Genomic DNA, 23,490 nt, shown 5'->3' with positions numbered 1-23,490 from the left:
CTTCCGTCTCAGTTCTTGCATTTATATCATTGGTATACATATCACGTTTCCATTACCATCATCCCCTACATCTCCAATCCCACCCCTTCCATCACTCGACTTCCACAACCCCAACTCCGCTCTCTAGAAAGCACCCATTTCATAATCCACAACTCTAACATTCTGCACTATCCCTCCCGCTTTCTTGACAAACTCTTGATGTGCTGGGTCTTCATTCACATAGTAATCTCGATCGGCGGTGGATGCGAAATGAAACACAAAGCCGTGGGAGAAACCGCCCTTGGAGGAGGAGTAGAGTATTAGTTAGGTGATACTTGGATGATGTTTGGGAATGTGGAGTGAGATGAGGTAGGGTAACAAGGAAAGGTAAGAAGGAAAGGAAAGGAGAGGAGATGGAGGGGGGGATTAAGAAATTAGACGAGTGAGACAAGGGATGTTGGGAAGAAGGGCGGGATCGGAGGTATAGAATGGTGATTTTAACGATGAGATGGGATGTGATGAGATGTGATAAGATGAGATAAGATGAGATGGGATAAGATGAGATGGGATGAGATGTAATAGGAAGTAACATAAAAAGCAGGGTGTAACACTACTTGATGGCCCTCTGGCGAATTATCCCTCCCCCCCGAAGATTCGAGAATATACGGTTTATGAGATTCCGGGTGTAAGCAGAGAGTTGAGAGGGAGAGCATATGTTTGCATAGCTTTGGTTTTTTGTTTCGTTAGTTGATATTTTGAGGAAAGGAGAGGAGTTGGGATGGGATGGGTGATCATGTTATTTGGGTAGGCTTGGCGGGTCAAGGGAGAAGGGGAGATTATCATACTTCGTCGATTTGATCTTTGTGAGTGGAAGGTTTGAATTCGAAGAGGACGATGTGGACGAGAACCATGGTTGCGGAGGGGGATTGCGATTCAAATGTAGGTAGACTTTGAAAGCGAGAAGGAGGAAAGTTTTGGGAGGAGGAGTGGATTTCGGGATTAGGATATTGATATTGAAAGGTAGGATAGGTAGGTATTGATAACTCGGCTTTTTGGAGGGGTTAGTGGGGAATTCAGGATGTTATTGGCTGATGTGGGAAGATTAGTAAGGGATAATAAAGTGGAGTGGAGTGAATAATTGTGGTGATGTGACGTTTGTTCATTTTTATTTTATTTTATACTCGTACATATACGAATGATAGGCGAATTATTCATTGTGTGCCGAAAGACATCGCATGAGATCATTTAGACACGGACAGCTATAGTTGGGAAGATAGCTCGATCGTGTTATGAGCCAGACGGAAATAGTTTATAGTAAATATCCTCACGGTTCAGTTTGTGATAACATACAAGTGACTAATCCTTAGAGAGTTTCCCCCACGGCTTCCATCACTACAGAGACTTTATTTACTTATTATAATAGACTTGATGGTTTGCGATAGATACCCTTCTCTTATATTCCTACCTTACAATCCTCGAATCTTACAGACCCATCATCTCGTCGCTTTCGAAGTAAACGAGAGATCTAATGGTTTAGGCGAAATTCGATTCCCACCCGAAAAATTGCATCTCGATTCTAGTCGAATTATCCTAGATTATCGATTCTGATCAATATATACCTAATCTGCATTCATCTTATATTAAACACGTGCGAGAGTGTTTAAAACCCTGGTTGAAAGATCTATAATATCATATATCATATACTCTGATTAAGACCTCGATGTCAAATAGTAACAAAGATCATGATACTCTACAAAATTAGTTACAAGGTGCTACATAGACGCACGAATTAAATTCCACAAAACTCTACAATCAACAGAAACTCAAGTCAAGTGTGCGCATCAAATAAATCATTCACATACTAACAAGATGAGCCTGATGAATATTCCGCATGATGCATACAGGTATACTAGACGTACCTAATTAACAACATATTCATCTACCTACCCCTCCCCTCGATCACCGGTTCAAAATCCCATTCACAACCAAGACGTAACCTCATTTTCGCTTCCAACTCATTCATCATGTGTGATGTTTCGCAAGAGAGCTTGAGGTACTAGGGAGGTATCCCGAGGTGTATTGAAATTCATTCTCAAGAGTCTTCTAATTCTGATTTGAGGAATTCACTGGCTAGGTACCTATGGAAGATCTGGATGTGTGTGGATTTTCTGGGTAGGATGTCAAAGATAAGTTTTAGTCAGTTGCGATGGCGATTGCAATCTTGTGGATTGGCAGTGCGACTGCGACTGCAACTGAAATGGATGGGTAGCTATGATCTGTGGATATATATCACGCTAATAGCAATGACAATGACAATGTTACAGAAGGAATTTTGGGTCAGAAATGAAAGTACAATAAGAAGACCGCCATACAAATTGCCACCCCAGAGGAAGACATATCAGTTAAAAAAAAGGGGTGACTGCGCAAGTTCTTATATACAGTAACAAAGATATTGTATATATTCTTCCGCTACGCTCCGAAACATCACAGAAAACACATAAAACAAAATTATCCTCTCTTATTTACCTTTCAACCCCAAAATCGTACAAGTCCTCAAAGTATACTATCTATGCATACAAAGAAAGATAAATCATCACAGTCTCATGAACATCTCACTCAATGATATTCGATGCACATAAGAGACTAATCTACTAGATCATCCACCATCCACCATAAGATCTCATCCACCATAAGATCTCATCCAAATATCAACATCTCAATACCAATCCACAAAATCCAAACAAAATCTAATCCAAGAGTATCCACTATACCATCCACCATACCATACCACGCTCCAGCTCCTCCCATTAACTCCCAACCCAATATCAATTTATGAACAGCCCACAGCCCACAGCCCAGTATCAAACCCAATAGCAAAGTACATCTGCCTCATCAATCGTATAAAAAACAAGACTGTTCTTATATTGCAGATGGATGGTATTTTACTTTTTTTTTACTTTTTTTCTTTTTTCTGGAAATATCCATGTAGCACCTTGAATGTATATTGATGGTTTGGTATTCTTATGCTAATGCCAAAGATAAGATTATGACGACAAGCTGAGTTTGAAAGAGCATACTTGGATTAAACTGATAGCAGGAAATTGGATTTGACAAGTAAGAGTGAGAGATATTTCGGTAAGAAAAGGCTTGAGTTGGTGTAATGCAATTCAAAATTTCATAAATAGAACATAATGCAAATAGGAATCGAAAATACAAAAATTGCTAGAAACGTTAAAAGTGAAATCTGCTCAGCTTGGATTTCCTTACAGAGCATAATCAATGGGAATGTATACGTTTAAGCTCCAACTTAATCTGATTGAACTTTTATAATTCATTGCTATACTGCTACTGTGCAGTGTGTGCTTATTCCCTCATTGATAACCAACTAGGTAGTCCTTACTACCAATTAAATTCATTTCCTTTTCCACAAGATGATTGCAGATCTGGTATGATATGTCCATCATTTCCACGTGGTATCTTTATTTCGCCTCAAACCCTGTATGCTAGAGAGACTGGAAGCTACTCATTGCGTACGGTCTCTGAATTCCCCATAGAACCAAACACCAAACTCCATGGACACTTCATGCCCTCCCATTTTCACTCCAGGAATTCGGATCAGTTTGCTGTCGAAATTTGATGGCCCCTTTCCAGGATTTTACTGTGGGAATGATCATGCGCAAGAACAGTGATCAATAACTCGTCCCTCAATCTCATCTGCCTTTCGCAGCATCGATCTTATTCCGTAGAGCTTCATTTCCTTGCATCAACTCCTCTAACCAATCGGCCGTCATTACCAAGATCGCACTCTTACTGAACCCACCACCTCGTAGCCCTGGTACTAATTCCCCTAAATCCTCAAATCCTTCTCGAATTAGAGTCCTTCGTTTTTGTTCACTCTTGATATGATTCTCTCTCTTTTGATCTTCTGTTAAATTTTCTCTGGTAGATTTTGCCGCAGCCGAAGTAGATTTTCGTCGTTTGTGACCTGCTTCCGATGGTCCTGGGGAACTCCCACTAACTTTCACCACGGATTTCCTCTTTTTCCTACCGTCCACTTTAGGCTGTGGTTCCTCATCGTCTTCTCTCGCGTCTTCAACAGGACTAAATTTACTCTTTCGTCGCTTCTTTGGTGGCTCCGTATCTTCTTCCTTGACAACTCCCGAGCTTTGCCGTCGTTGCGGTGGTAAATTCTTTTGCATTGTCGGACTGTTCGGTCTCGTGTTTTCCGCACTACTTTCCGCACATAGAGCTGCCCCAATAAATCCATCGAATGCCTGCAATCTTTGTCGTTCCGCTTCGTCGACTTTTGCTACATTTGGTGGTGGAACAAATCCTTGTGGTGATCCAAATCCTGCATCAGAACCCCATCTTATGTCGACTTTTTGAGGAACGGGTTTTGGTCTTCTCATCAAGTCCGGGCCGGCATGATTCGGTCCAAACATCATTTCGGTATATAAAGTATCGCGCATAAATCCATCTCGAGGTCTATCCAGTCCTGATGTTGGAGTAGGGTAATGCGACATGGATTGTGGTCTGACGTGATGATTTCCCGGATGCGATGGTAAGCCATGATTTCCAAATAAAGTTTCACTGCTTAAACTATGTGATCGAGCATTTGATCCGTTTTGTAACACGGTAGCAGCTGCTAAAACATCTGCGGATTCAGTCGAAGGTGGCAAATGTGAGAAAGGTGCTTGAGAGAATGGTGGATGCATTCCGGTATTCCTATCACCGAAATTCAAGGACATTGGATTCGAAAGCTGAGGTTGTTGATCAAAAGTAACCCTCGTTCCCATAAATGCCGGGGGTAATTCTTCCCACCCTCCTCCAAGCTCTCCTCCATCTTGTGTATTTGAGAAGAAGTCGTAATTAAAATGATCAGAGCTTACTCCGTCAAAGAAAGTATCGAGAAGGTTGGATTCGCTATCATCGAGTAATGGCGGACCTGGTGCTGGAGCTGTAGGTGAAGGGAAAGGAAAAGTGGAGTTTGAATCAAATGCGTCTGACCCATCATATTAGCATGTATATTTTGTAACCAGGTACATATTGAGAAGTATAAAGAGATACTCACAGCCAAATGGCATATCAAGTTCGGGTGGCTTCGACGAACCCATATTAAGACGTTGAATCGCAAGCATGAGTGCCAAAAGAAATTAATTGAAAAAGAAGATTCGTGAGAAGAGATCCCGAGGGAATTTAGTGAGGATATAAAGTATTGACCATTGAGTATCGAGGATTGAGTATCGAGGATTCCAGTATCAAATATGTACAAAATGATAGGGGGGTTTTTTTTTTGCGATTCGGCGTTATTAGATAGCTGTGTGACCGATAGCTCAATGATGTATTCCGTGTGATATCAACCTAGTATTTGTTTACTTCCTCCAGAAAGGTACGACTCGTCGATAGGATGCAGGTTGTTTGAGAGAGATCGGAAAAAAAATATACGTGAGTTAACAAAGGGCGAAGACTTATCTCACTCCTCCATGATCCTTATTCGAAAGGAAGAAGGAATCAATGATTTGAGGAACATTAAATTGAGTGAACGAATGAATGTATTATTCCGAATCAAAGAAAGATATTGGAAGAGAGTGTGAGTGAGCGTGAGCGTGAGCGTGAGAGTAGAGTAAGAGTGCTGGGAAAGCTTTCCTCATTGGCCTTGTGGTGGGGAACAGACCAAGAATCAATTTTTTGATGGCAAGCTTAGGTACCTGGTAGGTAGGTGTTAGGTATGAGGGGGGCTCCGGGGGGGCTGATCCTTTCAAGGTTTCTCTTTGGGGTAAGGGAAAGAAAGGGTCCACGAAGAGAGATCGAGCTTTCTCGGCTTGAATTTCCTTGGAGGAGGGGAGAGGGGAGAGGAGGTGGAAGAGAAGAAGGACAAGGACAAAAGAAGACAAGGAGCAAATAGATTTATCAAAGAACAGCGCAACTTTTCGATTGACAAGTCTGCTGTCTACTGATGACTAGATGTTCTTTTTATATATTTGGTTTAAATACAACTATAATTATGGGTAACAGATATATATATAAACATATATATATATATAAACATATATATATATATATATATATATATATATATATATGCATCCTAGGTTAGAATACGAAGCGAAGTATCGGTAGCTACCTATTTACCTAGGTATTTGCATCTCTACTCCGTAAGTAACTTTTGATTGAGATAGACTGGAATTTCCAACGTGGCACACGAGAGAACAATTGACATCAGATATCTATCTTGGAGTAGAATCTTGTTTCCGAGAGTTTCCATGTGGGCCAAGCTGATTTTGATTCAATGTGAGGAGATTGTTACTGTTGGAGTGAAGTGAGGTCAAGTCAGGTCAAGTCAAGTCAAGTCAAGTCAAGTCAAACCAAGCCAAAGAGAGAATGAGCAACGGGTAGGATGACACGGCAAGGCAGAGCAAAGACATAGCAGCTAGCTAGCAGGGCATAGTAAATGGACAAGACAAGACACATGAAGCTTGACCCTTCGGAAGATTTAGGACTACTTGAGCGAGTACTCTACGAATGTTCCTGTGTACGTATAGCTATCGCATACTCGGTAGCTAGCTACCATGTATTCAAGGCTCGACGTGCTATGTATAATAGAATTGATTTTCTAGTTCTTCTTAGTGTTGATGATCTTGTGGATGTTCATGCCGTTATTCATGCCGTCCGCCGTCCACCGTTCCCTGGGATCACACTTCACTGGGACTAGGTCGGATCATGATTGTATTGTGGTATGGGCCACCACTGGTGGACGCTTGTTTGGAGAGAAGGGTCATAGAACAATCACATGTCAATTTCGCAGACGGATTACTCTTTTCTACTCTTTTCTTTTCTTTTCATTCTTCCCTTCCCCCCCTCGAGCCCCCTTCCCTTCCCTTCCTACTCCTACCTACGCCCGGTCTTTTTTCAACGTACACTAACCTCACTAACTGAACTAATATATCACTAATATCATGTGGGGCCGTTTTACCTAGGCACGCTCGCATGCCTCTTTTCTTCGTAATGTGATGTGATGAAAGAATCTGTATTTATCTCGTTCATTACTCAGTCCATGATACATATGTACCTAGGTAGCGTGTGTGTGGGAATTGATATCGGTACATGCCGTCCATACAAATGCAAAAGGCAAGGAATGGCGAGCCCCAGTCTAATTACCTAGTAAATGTGAGTGAGGTGTGAAATACAAGTTGGATGTGCAATGTCAAGTATGAAGTGAAGTGTGATGAAAATAACAAGACACTTAATACCAGTAGTAGCTGGGGAAATTGAGGGGAACAAATGATTCAAGGAGAGAGACGCGTGACCCTAGATGTGAGAAGCTAAAGAGAGAGAGTATGAGACATTCTCAATAATACCTACTTATTAGTACAGACCTAGTACTGACTTCCTCCTTACATTTACTATTCACTTGCTGAATTGAGAAAGGAGGAATAAATCTATCATCTTATCGTACAGAACTACTTCAACATACTTCACTAGTACTCACAAACCTACCAGTCCAATCCATTCAGCACTAACCTATTCATCACCATCAGTAGACCACTCTACAAAGTACCTCATCTCAAAACTTCACATCATACATCTTACATCTCACATCTCACATCTCCCATCTCCCATCGCATATCACCCCCCCCTACATCTACCCACCAGCATCGATAATTCAACACCACTTTCCGTATCATCGTACCTGCATCAGTGACCCCTCCCTCATTCGGCTCTTTTGGTACAACAAACATGACTCTGTTTGCGAATTGATCATCATTACTTGCAGGAATTAAATCCTGTCCTCACCTCCTCCCTCCCACTTGAGCCAAAAAAAAAACCTATACCTAGGTCCACTTCAATCTCAATCTTGACCATTTCCGAGCCGGTATCAAGTGTTGAGCCGTGTCGGCATTCCCAATTCCAATCTCGGTGTCAATACTGTTTCTTCACATAACCTGGAAACGTTGCATATTTCTCAATGTGGCGTTCGTCATCCTAGCTTTCAAATTCGGTACCAAGCAAGCTGGCAAGCAGGTCAACGAATGCATTCAAATTGCATACTTCAGTCCTGCAGTGAAACAATCAAGATATCCCAACATCTTATCATCGCCGCGATTGAACGTGTCAATCAGTCATCCAATCTTCACACTACTTGTGTATCCTTAATTTTTAATTCTTTACTACTGCCGTACCTTTCTTTGTCTTTCGTTGTTCTTCCTCTCGTCAAATTCCCTGAATCCTTTCGCGCCGAGGTCAAAAACATCTGCGGCACGGGGATTTTACCTTCTCCATCTTCCTCCGCATTTTCATCAAACCATCATTCCGGGGGTAAATACCTAAAACGGGTATACACCACCCTCAATAGGTTTAATTCATTCAACCGAGCTAGGTATGATTTCCCCCCTCGAGCCCCCTCTACATATGTATTATTATCGAGTCGGCCCATCTGCATTCAAGTAACATGCAGTTGTAATGTCACCTTATCATGTCGGTAAATACCTCTTTTGACAAGACATCGCAAGGCTAACCATATGTCTTCTAATTTGTGCTCTCTCTGAACCTTGTTTACATCATATGACGATATAATTCAATCCTTTGCGGCGAGTGCAGATTTAGTGTCTGCTTCTTGGGATAGTAATGCTGATCTTGCACAGTTACACAGCTAGAGATTTTGATGCCCAAAGACTATTGACTACAAAATGCAAGAATCCCCATTGAGGAAGCCGTATCAAAGTTTGGATGCAGCAATTCCGATCATACTACGACCGCTATTTCGAGCTTACATCTTAGGTTATGCATCAAGCGCAGGACCAAGACTGTTGACGCTTTTTCTGCTTCACTTGAGTCGACATCGGAAGAACATTGACCCAAGACCCGATGGTGAAGGTTATTTCTGGACTTCGTTAGTTGGAATTTTGAAAGGGGGTTTAGAGATACAAAGGTTTCCAACATTTTGTGCGGCGCTGGTCGGAGGCAGTACTTTATTACAGGCACGTGAGAGTTGGTCATGGTGAACGATGAGGATGATGCTGACTGCCGATCTAGATTCCTTTACGGGAATTGTTTGAGAGGTTATTGGGAAATCTATCTGTGATTACCCAGCTCAGGTTTGTTGGATTTCTGTAATGTAGAATGGGCTTCACCAACTTCGAGTGAGAGGAAGAATGGGCTTAGCATTGAATGCTATACATAATATCCTAACCAGTCCCACCTCCCGTATAGATCGTTGTGGCAGTGGAATTCATTTCCGACTCTCCATGCTGATATAAGATTTTCTAGGCTCACTCGCTATCTTTCAACCTTCATATCAGCTTACTTCAGTCTCAAATTACTTCAATCCCGTCCAAGTAAAACCTTCACTGAAGATCTACCATATGAAACCAAAAATGGAATCGAATTACGCCCTACTCGGTTTGCGGGAAGAACTTTAGACTTGACATTATTCGCTTTTACTCGAGCTGTCGATTGCATAGTTGGGGAGTTATGGGCTAGACGGAAGAGCCGGCGGCAATTTTCTGGCAGGTGGTCGAGGGTAAGTTTTCATACTCGAATAGCCTCTAAATGCACTGCTGACTTGGACACTAGGTAGACAGAACAATCTCATCCCTCACAGACCCAGCTTTGTTCGCCACATCCTGCGCTCTAATAATGTGGGCTTTCATTTACACCCCCGCTCGTCTTCCTAGCGCCTACAACAAATGGATTAAATCCGCCGCTCAAGTGGATTCTCGTCTACTAAAAGCTCTCCGCTATTGTCGTTATGGTGAACTAAAATATGGAGTCGAAACAGGTCAAGCACATCTCCTAGGAGATATGTGCAAAGATTATGGTCTACCAGAAGAGTATGGGGACCCTACAAAATCCATCCCATTCCCCTGTGAATTGGTCCACATGGGTGCTGGTCCAAGCTGTGAATTCCATGCGGTGTCTAGATTTTATAAATCTTTTATTTGGTCTGCTTCAATGTATCTGCCACTAAACTTGGCACTTATTTTCCGTAACCCAAAAGTTTCGAAAAAAGCTCTTACTCATGCCCTCAAATCATCAGCTCGTTCTTCGACCTTTCTCTCTACTTTCATAACACTTTTCTACTATGGCATCTGTCTGACTCGTACTAAATTCGGTCCCCAAATCCTTGGTACATCTCCCCACGCCTGCCAAGCCATCGATTCAGGATATTGTATAGGAACCGGATGTTGGATGTGTGGATGGAGTGTACTTATAGAAAGTGCAAAGAGGAGGGAAGAGATGGGATTATTTGTAGCACCAAGAGCATTAGCTACACTTCTGCCGAGGAGGTATAAATGGGAGGAGCAGTGGATTGAGAGAGCAATTTTTGCTTGGGGGACGGCGGTTGTTTTTACATGTGTAGGAGAGAATAGGAATGGGATTAGGGGAGTTCTGGGAAAAGTTGTGGGTGGTGTTTTACATTCTGGAGGTGAGTTTTAGACAGAAAGCTCGAGTTCAATGTAAAGGTAATTGTATAAAAGTGTAATTGGGTAAAATTGGGTAAAATTGGCCATCGCGGCGTATATGGGATGCATATGATAAGCTGGAGGTCCGCCATTATATAGTACCCCTTTGAAACTCCATTTGGATGCTTTCGCAATTTGAGACATGAAAACGACTTGACTTTTCTTAATTTGCGAGATGGTTGTAATTTCTGGCGTTGAGTATCCGTGAAAAGTGGCTTGAAAATTCGAGCTATGAAGCGCTTTTGCTGTGATAAGTTGGAGATTATTTTTGTTCGAGATTTTGGTACTTTCAACAGCAATGTAACGGTAGTCTCTGAGATGTCGTTTTTTACTTTGACTTTGACCAAGGCGAGAAAGAACCTGTGTTGTCACTGTGTAAGACGAGGTGAATGATAACTGACAAAGCTATGGTTTGGGAGATCATAGATGGCGAGCTTCATTGCTTCGAGTGAAGAGCAAGCTGGTTGCTCATTTTTGACTTTGAAAATTGAAAATTGAAAATTGAAAATGGTTGGAATTTTCTCCGTGAATCCTGCGGGATGTCTAGTTGTATTTTTTGAGCTTTGTCTGTTGGGGAATGTAAGATCTTACTTTGCAAGCGTTTTTCAGCCTGCCTCATATTCGCATCTATGAAGGATGTCAGGTTTTAAAACACTTAATCAAGAGACATAACCCCAGCTACTTCGCATCTTCTACAAACTTTACATCATAAGGACAAGGAATTTTGCAATCAGATGTATAAATCAGTTTAGTGGATTTGGTGATACTAATAGATACTGAGATATTATATCTAAGTCACGGGCTTCTTTTGTGCTGGTTGCTTGTTTGAAAAGGATCATACACGAAGAATTTTGCTTGTTTCGGATACTTATTGCTTTACACACCGCTCACTTCTCAGATGCTCATTCAAAGTTTTCGTTTAAGATATTTGCTATTTGACCCCGACAAGCAAAGGTGGCTCGAGCATATAAATTAAACCCCTCCCTTCTGTTTTGCAACAATCTTCAATTCCTCACTCCATCCGGATTCCAGTTTTTTTCCCGGTGCAACAAAACGTTGACTTCTGAAATTCACCAAGAAAAAGCGTTCCGGCCCGGTCACTCTGCATAGACTGCACATTCCTGTAAGATCTTTGTACTCAAAAATGCAATGGTAGTGGTGATGTACTGACATTAAATAAGGTCTTACGTCATTCAGTTCTATCATGTCAGTCCCAGAACCACCATCAATTCTCTCGAGGACAGTCTTCTATAATCTCAACGGGACAAGATCGGAGGGCATTCGCTCCGTGGTTTCGAGAGAGTGATTTACGAGCTCAGCACCATTGAAAAAGAGAGTATCCGAGTTGCCATTCTCGATCCTTTAAGTTGGCCTTATTTTGATAGCAACGAAATTTACAAAATTGCTCGCGTCTTTCCTAACCTGAAGGAGATCATATTTTTGTGGGCCAAGCCTGAGAATCTGCTCAAATATTGTATGAGGAAATCCGCTCTTCAACTCCGGCCTTTGAGACCTAGAAAATATGTGGAGTCCGGACCCAGGAGACATTACCTCACTGAAAGGAGATCTATGAGGATCGAAAAACTAATACGCAAGCAACATGGAAAACCACTCGAGACTGATGACGACGAGGAGGGAGATGAGGAGGAGGACGAAGAATACAATATTTATTTCTTAGGAGGTGGAGATGAGAAAAATAAATATACCGAGGAGGAAGACCCAGCAGATGATATAGGACAAGGCGAGAGGGGCTTTAGGGAGTGCTCGCTCTGGGAGGATAAAAGAAAGGAGTTTGAAGACATGCTGCATGCTGCTTTCACAGACCGCGATGGTGTGTTATACCATGATAGGGATTTGGATACAAGAATTAGCATTCCGAGAATCACATTCTTGTGGTATCAAAGAATTAGAGGGCGAGTGGGGCGATTTGGAGATGAGCTTCTGATGCTGGTTTTCTTTGCCACTGCACGCGCTTCGATAGCTTTGGGTTAAGCAAGGCAGAGGCATTGGGAATAGAGTATTAAGATGGTCAGGAATTAAATACGTGACATGTTCTAGACTAAATGACCAGTGTTTCCCGCTATTGCAACTGAAGAAGAATAGATGTACTCTAAATACCTACTAGCGAAATAATCGTCAAGTGAATCTCAGATAATGGATTGTGAATTCCTGATGACTCAAGCTGAGCTCACGATCATGGTCGCCGCGCCTTAGTCTGTTGGATGTGTCGGTTTCGCAAGTATATTTGTAGATTTAGAATGGTTGTCTATTTTGCACTCTAGCCCTGTTTTTTTGGATACTCGTTGGGTTTTGATGGTTTCCTAAATCGTTCGTTCGTGAGCGGGCACCTTCTGGTTCTGTTTGTCTGTGGGACATTGTAATGTATTGGTTTTTGTTAGTCACTTGGACTTTTTAATGTCTGAGTTTCAAATTCAAACTCGTCGTCTCTGTCTCGACACCCTCAGGAACGAATTCGTTACATAAAGCTCCTGTGATTGTTTACTGTCCTCCTTGTCTCTTGTTACTCTCCCCCATTTTGCTCCATCCAGTCATCGCTGGTCTTCAAGTCTTGCAACTCTCTGTGAATTGCTTGCGTTAGATTCAATAGCGAGACTCCTCTCATCCCTTTGGAAACGTGTACGCTGAATCTGTGAGATATTTTCTGACTTACAAACTCTCTTGAAACCTTGCGGTGCTTGCTATAATGACTAGACAACAACATCATGATCCCATCTTATGTGAACAATATCTAAAAAGACTCAAGTTGGTATGTAATTCTCCAGCCGCATGAAACTAGGCCATTATTCAATGGGAACTATAAGAGAATAGTCAGTGAACAATCCCAGACAGATTTGTATTTATATCTGTAAAAATCGCATCATAAGATTCTCTCAGCAGCATCTTCAAACCTTCAGAACACTCACAAGATAAACAATCAAAATCTTGAATCCAAATCCTCAAACATGTCAGGTTACCAAGAGCAGTGCAACTACTGTGACTATGAGGTAGTCAAGTGTTGCTGCTGCGGTGGATTCAGCCACCAATTCATCGGAACCCCATGCAGCGATTGCGCATCTGGACGAACGACCCCCTCCTGGAACGGTCAAGATCCCATATGGGTCGAGTATTGCGAGCAATGCTTACGTAACGGTCAGTCTTCGAGAGGATTCCAGCGGAGTTTCTTCATCTTTTTCTTTGTTCTTTTGCTTTGTTGCTTTGTTTGATGGGTAAGACTGGATACTAGCGAGTATTTGGTTACTTATCACGAGACCTAACAGAAATTTGAAATAAAAAAATATCTTTTCATTTATAAGATGGTTTATTAGGAGTCAAGAGTTGAAAAAAAAATCTAGAAAATCGTTTCTAGAGTAAAAATAATAAAAACACGTTTTGCTTTAATTGAGTTCCAGATCTTGAAATATAACTAAATGACCATAAAAATATCTTTGTTTTAATCTCTTCGTCTTGAATTTTAAGTCTTTCTGTTAAGAATAAATTATGTAGATTTTATACTTTTTACCCCTTTTGTAAGTAAGCCGATAATTTTCGTATGACATGATTTACTATTATTCATTTCTCTGTCTTCTCTTCAACTATTACATTGTGATATTTTCATACAACTTGAAGTATCATACATAGATAGGGTCCAGAAAATTAGAACACCCAATCTATCGATTGAGCTACCTATTACTATGTAGATAGTATAGCCAATACTTTATTATTTATACTCTTTTCAGTCGACACTCGATCTGTGCCTGCGTTCCAACTGGATACCTCCAGATTTTGATAACCTCCAATCCAGCTGCATCAATAATCTCTCTGAACTCTTTTTCACTCTTCTCCTTTCCATTTAACATCATCATACAAAAGTCCATCCAATAAATCATCATTTCACCACCTATATCAGTCTTCTCTGATCGTATCATGTCAGCAATCACCACGCGGGATGTAGGACCCATAGCCGATGCGATATTTTTGAGAAGTTGAACGCAGACTGGTTCATAAAAATCATGGAGGATGCGTCGGATGAAGTAGACATGAGCATCTATTTTGTGTTAGATTTCCATTTCCATCTGGGTTTCTGCACCAAATCATTAAGTCTTTCAACCACCGTACTTCTATCTCTGACGTTCCCCAAATGCACTCCTTTAACCGATCACATAACCCGTCTAAGCTGATCCACGTGAATGAAATATAGTGAGTAACTTACTTTTAACAGGTTGGGGTGTATGAAAATCATAAACCATTTTCTCAATATTAGGAATATCTTGCTCAGTTAAACTTTCCAGAACCTCTGATCTATCCTGAAGAATCATCTTTGCCCCAAAACCTTCAGGTGCTTCTTTTTGAATGGCAATCAAAGCTTGGCCTCTTCCACCTCCGATGTCCACCACAAATGGTCTCGCTCTTTCCGCTTCAACTTCGTCCTTGAGTGTAGCGAATGGATACATGCCGGTGATTGGAGATTGTCTTTCCATGGATACCATGGTCGTATTAAACATATGTAGACGCTCTGGAGTATGAGAAATTGCTTCATAATAAGTTTTTCCTTCTAATCCATGGCCATAGGCGTATGGTCCCTTTGTCAGATCGTAAAGATCTTCTTTAGAATGAGTTCGGAAGTATTCTGGGAGCTTGATATATGCGGGAGTATGGTCATAACTAGATCATCAGGAATTTTCTAAGTAATCAAGGAGCAGGTAGGGAAGAGGGGGAAGGGTGATTAGGGAGGTCATTGGCTTCTATAACTTACATGAGTTTGAAGAATTCTTGTTGGAAACCGGGTCGGTATGCAAGAGATTTACTATTGTGCGCAAAAACATCTGACTTTACCTCTTCTCCAATACCAAACATGACAGACATTCTTAATGCACGGGCTTGAGAAGAGTCAGTTCGATTCCATGGGATGTGTCTATTAGTGGAACAACGAACCAATGGCAGATTCGTCTACATTGACTGCTGCAGCAAGGTCCTTTGTCGTGATTGATCCTTCTTGCGGAATTGTCTCGAATGTTTTTGTTTCAACTAAAAGATTGAGAGCAGCAATGACATTTGTCTATATTATATTAGCATGATTAACTTAAAGTGACTATCTACCCGTCATAAGAGCTGAGACGCACGTATTCCCATTGCCGCATCACTGCGTCAATTGGCTCCTCAAGCAGAAGTCGAAGTTTGTCAATCTGTTTGAGAAGTTCGGTTCTGGCATGATGATTGCCGTCAAAATTCTTGACTTTGGTTGATATTTCATCAGCAGTTTGCGACAATTCTGAATAGTTTTGGAAAGAATCCATGTCGATTTCAAACGTCGTTGCAAATCCACAGAACTGCTGCTGATTAGTTGACGGATATAAGGAAGATCATGCTATGTACTTGGGTAGTTAAGACGGAGGACGTTTATTTCGAACTTTTTGAAGCGCCACGTCATTAAGTCAACATGATGTGGGGATCCAACAGTTTGAAGTGGGGATAACCCAATCTTGCTGACGGTCGATCGTGGAATATTTGTTAAGAACGGATGTGCTACCGGATTCAAATCCATATCCCGAATATACCTTGTCGCTTCCCAGCCACAAGCTCGGGGGCAGGGAGAGATCGAGCCGTCCCGAAAAACTCATCAGAAATCCACAAGGACGTCACTGAATTACCATCGCAATAACATGGTTGTGAAAACCCAAGAAAGAACGGATATCCTTTCTAGTTCTAGAAGCTCAAACTGTGGGGGGAAATCTTCTAGCGGCTTTTGTAATAAATACTGTAAGATACCCACAATATGCTTTTGAATGATGCGAAGATTGTTGCAACAGTTGAGATAATCAATGTCAGAACGAAACTTCATCGAGCCTGGGGATGGTGATTTTGTTGATGAGGTTCGTTCATGAATAATGCGGAATGATTCTAGATAATGACAACAGCAGGGAGCAGACGTCGGAGAAGATGCAAGGAGCTCTCTCGCGTCGCTGACTTCAAGCATCATAAAGGGAGTAGAAGAGAATGGAAGAACGTATGCTGTATATGGTCAGGAAGGTAAAGATTAATTTCTGATGTGCATATACTGCTTTTTAGAGTGCTGACTTTTGAAAGAGTATGGAATGCCAATGGACGAAGTAGAGATGGACCGAATCGATATGGCGCATGCGAAGTATTTCATGCTTCTTGAAAAGAAACGATTCTTAGCACCTATTGATACAGGTGTCCAAAAGGTCCTAGACCTTGGTACCGGAACTGGTTAGCTTTCTGTGCAATTCTAAGGTCACACCAAAACAAACAGATACTGACTACGATCAGGAGCTTGGAGTGTTGATTTTGCTGATGCTTATCCATCAGCTGAGGTGAGTTCCCAATCATATTCAAAATGATGAAGATAATCTGACCTTGAAAAGGTCGTGGGAATAGATATTGCTCCGATACAACCCATTTGGTAAGGCCTCTCTGCAACGTCGTGAATTGGTAAAGCAAAACTTACAGATATCTTTGATCTGACTCGTTTTTAGGGCTCCGCCAAATTGCCAATTCCAAGTCGACGATATCACTCAGCCTTGGACATGGAAGAAGGATAATTTCGATTTTGTTTTCGCTAGAGATTTACTTTTCTCAGTCAGGAACTGGCCGGATTTGATTTCTCAATGCTATGAGTAAGTCTCTTCCTCGGACATTAGACAAGTTCTAACTATTTAGTCACATTAAACCCGGTGGTTGGATAGAGTTCCAATCAATTCATGGTGTTTTAGGCTGCGATGACGATACATTACCCCCTGACAGTAAATTCCGCGAATATGATAAGCATATTAGAGCCGCAGCAGTTGCATTCGGAACCCCTCTAGAAGATCCAGCTTCATTCAAGAAATGGTTCGAAAAAGCTGGGTTCGAAGCTGTTGTGGAAAAGAAATACAAGATTCCTTCAAATCCATGGCCGAAAGATCCACGATTAAAGTTGATCGGGGCTTTTGAACAGGAAAACTTCATGATTGGACTAGAAGGTATGAGTATTCGTTCCCTTGATAAACTTGGCTGGAGTCTAGACGACATCAAAAAATTTCTGGGAGAAGTAAAAAAGGAAATCAAAAATAGGAGAAAACATCCGTACTATCCATTGTGAGTTATTGTCCTCAATTTTATGTACAGGGACTGATATTATAGCTATGTTGTATATGGTCGAAAACCAAAACAAGAAAACATAAACGTAGATCATAAAGTTCTACAAGAATGAAATGAATTTTCCAATTGGACAGTTTTTCGCGATGAAGCTATGTGGCTGACAATGAAGATCTGATGCTTGGAAACATTTAAAAAAAAATCTTACTTTTTTAACACAAATTTTTTAGTCATAAAAAATCCTTAAAGTTTAACCGGAGGAGATTCTCACAGAACAATCGTCTTAAGTATACAGTCTGAGATGCTACAATGAAACTGTAACAATTGTCCAAATGTCGTAGAAGATACCAAACAACCCCATGTTCACAGCTCTCTAAATCTTTTTCCAATAGCAGAGTTTGAAGCCTCAGGGGGATGTGCTATCAGAACCTAGAACTTGCGGGGTGCTGCTGGGCGACTAGCCTAAGGAAATATCACTTGGTTTAATATCACGCAAACTCTCATATTGAGAATCCCTTCTTCCGCCGAAACAAAATCTGTTGAGCATATGATCACAGAGGTGACTGGGTGATGTGAGCATGAAAATTAAAAAGTAAATTGTAAAAGTATATACACTAAGTTCTTTGAATGTTATGGCGACGGTACTGAATGCTAAGAACATCATACCGGGCATCATCCTGCCTTGAACTGCGAGACATCTACATGTCTTCCTTGATCAAATCTGCTGCTCTCTCTGCCACAGCATACAAAGTACTAACTAAATGTCCAGAGACCTGCATAGGTAATATACTGGCATCCACAACTCTCACATTCGCCGTTCCATATACCTTCAACCTTGAGTCTACCACTCCACCAATCTCTCTTGGCATCATTGCAGCCGTTGATACTGGATGGAAGTTTGAACGATAAACAGTTTTAGCCCATTCAAACCATTCCACCTCCGTGGCATTGGCTGATAATGTGTTCAATCCAGGCTTGGTCTCTGGTCCGACGAAAGAGGACAATGGAGAAGCCGCATAAATGGAGCGAATAAACTTGGCCGTAGCGATTTGTGATGTGACATCCCAATCAAGCATGAAATAATTTGGATTGATAGCTGCGGGTGTGCCAGCTACGGAAGATGTGATGTGAATACTTCCCCTTGCAAATGGTAACAAGGCCCAATATTCCGAACTGAAAGCTGTTGCGGATGGTGAGATGAGGATTTCAGCCATTGGAACTGGGTGAGTAGTTGAGAAAATCAGATCATGTTGAATTTTGAAGAATTTCAACAAATCTGCAGCTTTGGTGATGTTACCTGATGCAGCTGATACTTGAGCAGCATATGAAGGAAGAGATTGAAGAACATGAGCCGAGATATTTTGAATTTCAGAACCAAATACCTGGGCTGCGGAAGGATAAGCTACCAAGGTTCCGGCTCCGGGGAAAGCGGTATTGGCTGAACTGCTGTATGCAAGGCCAGTATTTGTTTGATCTTGAAGATTTTCTCCGACAGTTGGAAGATCAACTACAACTGAGATATTGTGCTTGCTCAAGATGGAAGGGTTTCCAATACCGGAAAGTTCGAGAAGAAGAGGAGATGCTAGAGCTCCAGCTGAAAGAATGACTTCGGAGTTTGCACGAATAGTGTATGGAATACTTGAGTTGTTGGGAAGAACTTCGACTCCATTTGCGGTAGGGGTATCAGTGTTGGATCTCCATGTGAGTCGTTGAGCCATAGTATTTGGGTAAAGATGAAGATTGGTGCGGTTGGCAATTGGGTAATAATATGCTCGTCCCGCGTCATGACGAATGTTCAATGTTCTGTCGTAAGTAGCTGGGTATCGATTGTAACCAACCATTCTACCCGTATTGACATCATCATTTGAAGGAACACCGAGAGCTGCAAATGTATCATTCAAGGTTGCGTGGAAGTTGTTAGTATCTTCCAAGCTATTGAGCCAGCCAACCTTCAGCGGTCCATCAAATCCATTCGCTGAGGCGTCATATGTTGCACCAGCTTCAGCTTGAGCAGTAGTAGGGATTGTGAGTGCCTGAGACTTTTTGTAGTATGGGAAAAGAGTTTCCCAGTTCCATCCATCATTTCCAATGGCCGCCCAAGCATCAATTTGAACATCTTCCGCTCGCGTGTATGCCATTCCTGATTATATTAGAAATGTCTTGAATGATTTAATGAGGAAGCATACCATTGATAGTACTGGTCCCTCCGATGATTTTTCCAGCTCGTAAGATTTGGCTCATGTTTCCTGCATACTTTTGGTTGGTCGATTGATACGCCCAATCGATTTCTGTTCCAAAAGACAATCCATAACCGGACGGGTTTGTCACATTGGGATTGTTGTAACCCGAATCACCTGCCTCAATGACAGCCACAGTGACATTCAACTCGGATAAACGGTTTGCGATGACTAGACCACTGGTTCCAGCACCAATAACAATATAATCATAAGTCAAGGTAGAGTCGGTGCTAGCTGCAGCCAAAGAGGCTAGAGCAAGCGTGGAGAGTGCACGATACATGATCGTTTGGATTGATAGACAGATGAGGGTGTGAAAGAACGAAAGAATGTAGTGGTGAGTAGAACAGAGAATTGGATGAAGTCGTAGGTGAACTTATATGAACACTGTCCCATATACTGTCGATCGACCCTGGGTCTATCTAGAACCATCTCTCCCGCCGACTCGGGCATTCAGTGGAGCATATAAACTCGATTTTGAGGATCATGTCGCATCGGTGAGTTCTTCGCAACTTTAACAAAGCAATTTTCTTATCTGACAAAGCAAAGGGGGATACCGAGATGGCATTCCACGCGTCAAACTCATGGATCTTGCGTTGATTTTGAAGAATTAAGAGTTATGGTCCACAATATCTTTTGGTTCGAGCCTCAACCGCTTGATTGTGACATCGGCAAAGCCTCGTCAAAAAATAATAATGCCGAAAGGACATTGACGCACGCAAGGATCTGCTTGTCGGCGCCCATCAAAATTGCCAGTACCGATTAAGTGCCGTCATGTTATCATTCAATCAAAGTATGATGGGACAATCCGACCAATCCGACCAATACGAACATTCTATGGGCCTCGTCACCTGACTCGCCTCAGACAGCGTCGTACAATGCTCGGAAAAGTCTGAAATATCCATGGACTCTGCTGTCTAACGTAGATCTAACATGAATTACAGTCAGAAGAGAGAGGGGAGCGTCATCGACGCAGGAGAGAAGGGAGTCAGGGTTGTATGGGCTCAGCCAACGTCATGATTCATGAAGTTCATCAAGTTCATCAGGTTCATCAGGTTCATCAGGTTCATCAGGTTCATCAAGTCCATTCAAGTTCATCAAGAGCGTGGCGGAGTTTTGAAACGACAGAAAATTCTTAATGATGCACAGACAGACGGAATGGAGGGAACTGTGGAGACTCAAATTTCCACTCACAAGATCCTCAATGCCCCCGCCTTATTAATCATTTACTAACCGGACCGAAAGAATGGTCCCAACTTTAGAAAGCATTGATAAGCCATCAGAGTATCCACAAAGTCGCATGGAGATGAATTCGTCCGCCATGTTTATGTATAAGCTTAAAGGTTTATTTTGACTCACTCCACTACCACTGCCAATCATCCCCGACCTCTACCGTTCATCCTCCTTCCTATAAATATAACGGTCGATCCGCAGCAGATTATATGGTTTGGTAATAGATATCGGAAATCTAGGCGCAGTTGATGTATTGGTGTATTGGGTCTAGTTTGGGTGCACCGCGGTGCTGGATGGTATCGGAATGGATTTGGATAGAAATTATTCAGGCTATGTGGTGGACACGAGAACCATCAAAATATCAGAATTTTAACACCACACACAGGTCACATTGCTTGGCTTCGTTGTCTACATATTCGTGTATCAAAAATGCAAGAGCGACATCCTCTCTCTCTATCGATGACGTGCTGTGGCAAATGAGTGCATCTTGAAACAGGCAAATCACAGGCAAAAAGGCAAATATAAGATTTGGAGACAGAATATGTACGTGTTCCAATATGTACAATCAATAATAAATACAATAAAAAATAGAAAGGCAAATTTTCGAGTCTTGTTCGACTAAGACTCTCAACACCATCCCCTCGCCCCCTACCCTCCTTGCTCGCCAGATTCAAACTTCCACAAGCGCTACGATACGCTTCACACTCTACTTCTTGAGAGTCAAAACTCCAGGGCGGTAAGGCTGAGTGTCGTAGTTGCCGTTGGAGGAAGGGTTCTTTCCCTGGTACAGCATCTGCAAGTTACATGGATCAATCGTCATCGTCTGATCCGGGTTGCTGCGAATCAAATCTCCATGACTGATATCGTTAGTCCAAGTGGCACCACTGTTTGCCTTTCCAGCGAACGGCGCCGCCTCAGTCGCAGCCTGTGGGGTCCATGTACCGCTGAGACTTGTAGCGGTGAATGAGCGGAAGTATCGCCCATTTGATCCGATTGCTTCGACGATCATGAGGTACTTGTTTTGACCTGCTACGGTGTAGACCTGAACTGCTTCAAAGATGTTGTTGGTTGTGTCGCTAAGGACTACGGTTGATGCTGTGCCGAAATTTCCGGGGAAATTACCGATTGGCATGCTGGATCTGTAGATTTTGCCGTTGTCTCCTGCGAAGAAGAGATACATGTTTTTGCTGTCGCCGATGACGGTTTGGTCGATGGGGCCGGTGCTAGAGCCAGAGATCGAGCCAGAGATCGTGCCCGAGAAGAGGGGCTGCGATGCTGACCAACCGTTCGCATTGGTTGGGTCGCTTGATGTCTTGTAAGAGAAAGCGGTTGGGCCCCATTGATGGGCCATGATCCAGATACTCTTTGGAGCGAAGTAGAAGAGTGTAGGGGCAATGGTGGCTGAAGTCATCTTGTTTTGGCTGGCTGAGGCCATGTCGGACCAGTTTGTGAAGAGCCCGAAGTTCATTGAGCCATAGGAGGTTCCTGTGTCGTGGTCTGTAGCATAGACAAGGTGTTGGCCTTTGTAGACAACATGGGTGAAGTCCTTCAGTGAGGCCCATCCTGCCTTTGGTGTCGCCAATGCATTAGTGGACGTCCAGCTATATTTAGATGGGAGATCACATGTAGCGGCGAATGCTTGTGGCAGTAATGCCGCGAAGAACAGAGTAGAGATGCGAGTCATGCTGAAGATATATCACAGTATACTTGACGTTGGAAGAGGAATGAAGTTATTGAGATGATTGAGAGGATATCGAACATAAGAACCTCGCGATCCTGCTCTCTTTATATCATATCACTCCCTGGCCGGTGACATCGCCAAGTCTATCGATTCAATTGCCAACGAAACAGCTAGCAAGGGTATACCATACTAATCGTTTACAATTGATTCTCTCTGCAATATACCTACTACAGGACGTAACATTGAAATGAAATTATGAGCAAGTCCAATCATTACAAGTCGTTTAGTTATGGTAGTGTTTAGATAGACTTGTCTATATCTTATTGGCTTTTCCGAGCAACTAGCTTAGTTTTATTTCATTAATTGCTCCCATTAATGGTTTTTGTGATATAGGTACTATAGAACACAACGTTGAAACAAAATTGTGGGGAAGCCTGCTTGTCACAGGCCCCTCTAATTACGGTAGTGTTTTGATTGGCTCGTATATATCAGATGCCAAGTGGGTACTAAGTATGGTATTAGAATCGAGACAGGCGACCTCGGCAGTTCTAGAATCTTACCTAGCTTCAATTCCTCAGAAATGACAATCAAATTTACCTCTTTTTCAATAGGCTTCGAGCCCTTTTTTCCCCATATTTACTCCTCGTATCCAAGAACAACTAGTACTCACATCTTGCTTGTTCACCTCCTATTGCATAGTATTTTCCCCCCAAAAAAATAATCCTCTCAATATGCCTCATAATACCGAATTTGTTAAGATAGTAAGCGTTCAAATCAGGAGAGCTTCCTTGAACAAGGGTGCAGG

General features: G+C 42.1%; 8 protein-coding genes across 8 annotated transcripts; 3 read left to right on the top strand and 5 right to left on the bottom strand.

The window, feature by feature from the left end:
- Window positions 1-123: 123 nt before the first annotated feature.
- EAF02_005118 (uncharacterized protein) lies at window positions 124-890 on the bottom strand (the record flags this gene model as incomplete). Its single annotated transcript, XM_038901166.1, has 3 exons — window positions 124-279; window positions 594-704; window positions 825-890. 3 exons carry the CDS (start codon window positions 888-890, stop codon window positions 124-126), a joined length of 333 nt encoding a protein of 110 aa, XP_038758506.1.
- A 1,685-nt stretch (window positions 891-2,575) lies between these two features.
- EAF02_005117 (uncharacterized protein) lies at window positions 2,576-5,964 on the bottom strand. The gene is made up of 2 exons (XM_038901165.1): window positions 5,051-5,964; window positions 2,576-4,981 (listed from the first exon to the last, which is right to left on the bottom strand). Exons 1-2 carry the CDS (start codon window positions 5,115-5,117, stop codon window positions 3,690-3,692), a joined length of 1,359 nt encoding a protein of 452 aa, XP_038758505.1. The 5' UTR covers window positions 5,118-5,964; the 3' UTR covers window positions 2,576-3,689.
- Window positions 5,965-8,666: 2,702 nt separating this feature from the next.
- EAF02_005116 (uncharacterized protein) lies at window positions 8,667-10,416 on the top strand (the record flags this gene model as incomplete). The annotated part of the gene is made up of 4 exons (XM_038901164.1): window positions 8,667-8,957; window positions 9,013-9,074; window positions 9,247-9,499; window positions 9,553-10,416. The coding sequence occupies 4 exons, from the start codon at window positions 8,667-8,669 to the stop codon at window positions 10,414-10,416; spliced, it is 1,470 nt and encodes a 489-aa protein (XP_038758504.1).
- Window positions 10,417-11,918: 1,502 nt separating this feature from the next.
- On the top strand, window positions 11,919-12,434 carry EAF02_005115 (uncharacterized protein; the record flags this gene model as incomplete). The annotated part of the gene is made up of 1 exon (XM_038901163.1): window positions 11,919-12,434. One exon carries the CDS (start codon window positions 11,919-11,921, stop codon window positions 12,432-12,434), a length of 516 nt encoding a protein of 171 aa, XP_038758503.1.
- Window positions 12,435-14,164: 1,730 nt separating this feature from the next.
- On the bottom strand, window positions 14,165-15,736 carry EAF02_005114 (uncharacterized protein; the record flags this gene model as incomplete). The annotated part of the gene is made up of 5 exons (XM_038901162.1): window positions 14,165-14,487; window positions 14,653-15,104; window positions 15,196-15,319; window positions 15,375-15,498; window positions 15,563-15,736. The coding sequence occupies 5 exons, from the start codon at window positions 15,734-15,736 to the stop codon at window positions 14,165-14,167; spliced, it is 1,197 nt and encodes a 398-aa protein (XP_038758502.1).
- Window positions 15,737-16,261: 525 nt separating this feature from the next.
- On the top strand, window positions 16,262-17,652 carry EAF02_005113 (uncharacterized protein; the record flags this gene model as incomplete). Its single annotated transcript, XM_038901161.1, has 8 exons — window positions 16,262-16,312; window positions 16,361-16,469; window positions 16,527-16,670; window positions 16,731-16,774; window positions 16,826-16,863; window positions 16,937-17,077; window positions 17,121-17,537; window positions 17,583-17,652. 8 exons carry the CDS (start codon window positions 16,262-16,264, stop codon window positions 17,650-17,652), a joined length of 1,014 nt encoding a protein of 337 aa, XP_038758501.1.
- A 583-nt stretch (window positions 17,653-18,235) lies between these two features.
- Window positions 18,236-20,054, bottom strand: EAF02_005112 (uncharacterized protein; the record flags this gene model as incomplete). Its single annotated transcript, XM_038901160.1, has 2 exons — window positions 18,236-19,677; window positions 19,724-20,054. The coding sequence occupies 2 exons, from the start codon at window positions 20,052-20,054 to the stop codon at window positions 18,236-18,238; spliced, it is 1,773 nt and encodes a 590-aa protein (XP_038758500.1).
- Window positions 20,055-21,710: 1,656 nt separating this feature from the next.
- EAF02_005111 (uncharacterized protein) lies at window positions 21,711-22,688 on the bottom strand (the record flags this gene model as incomplete). The annotated part of the gene is made up of 1 exon (XM_038901159.1): window positions 21,711-22,688. The coding sequence occupies one exon, from the start codon at window positions 22,686-22,688 to the stop codon at window positions 21,711-21,713; it is 978 nt and encodes a 325-aa protein (XP_038758499.1).
- Window positions 22,689-23,490: the final 802 nt, after the last annotated feature.

The sequence above is a fragment of the Botrytis sinoallii genome, assembly GCF_014898435.1.
Source record: "Botrytis sinoallii strain Bc 23 chromosome Unknown BSIN_008, whole genome shotgun sequence".
Classification (NCBI taxonomy): Eukaryota; Fungi; Ascomycota; class Leotiomycetes; order Helotiales; family Sclerotiniaceae; genus Botrytis; species Botrytis sinoallii.
Note: the sequence above shows the minus strand (reverse complement) of the source record. Positions and strands in the feature narration are given on the sequence as shown.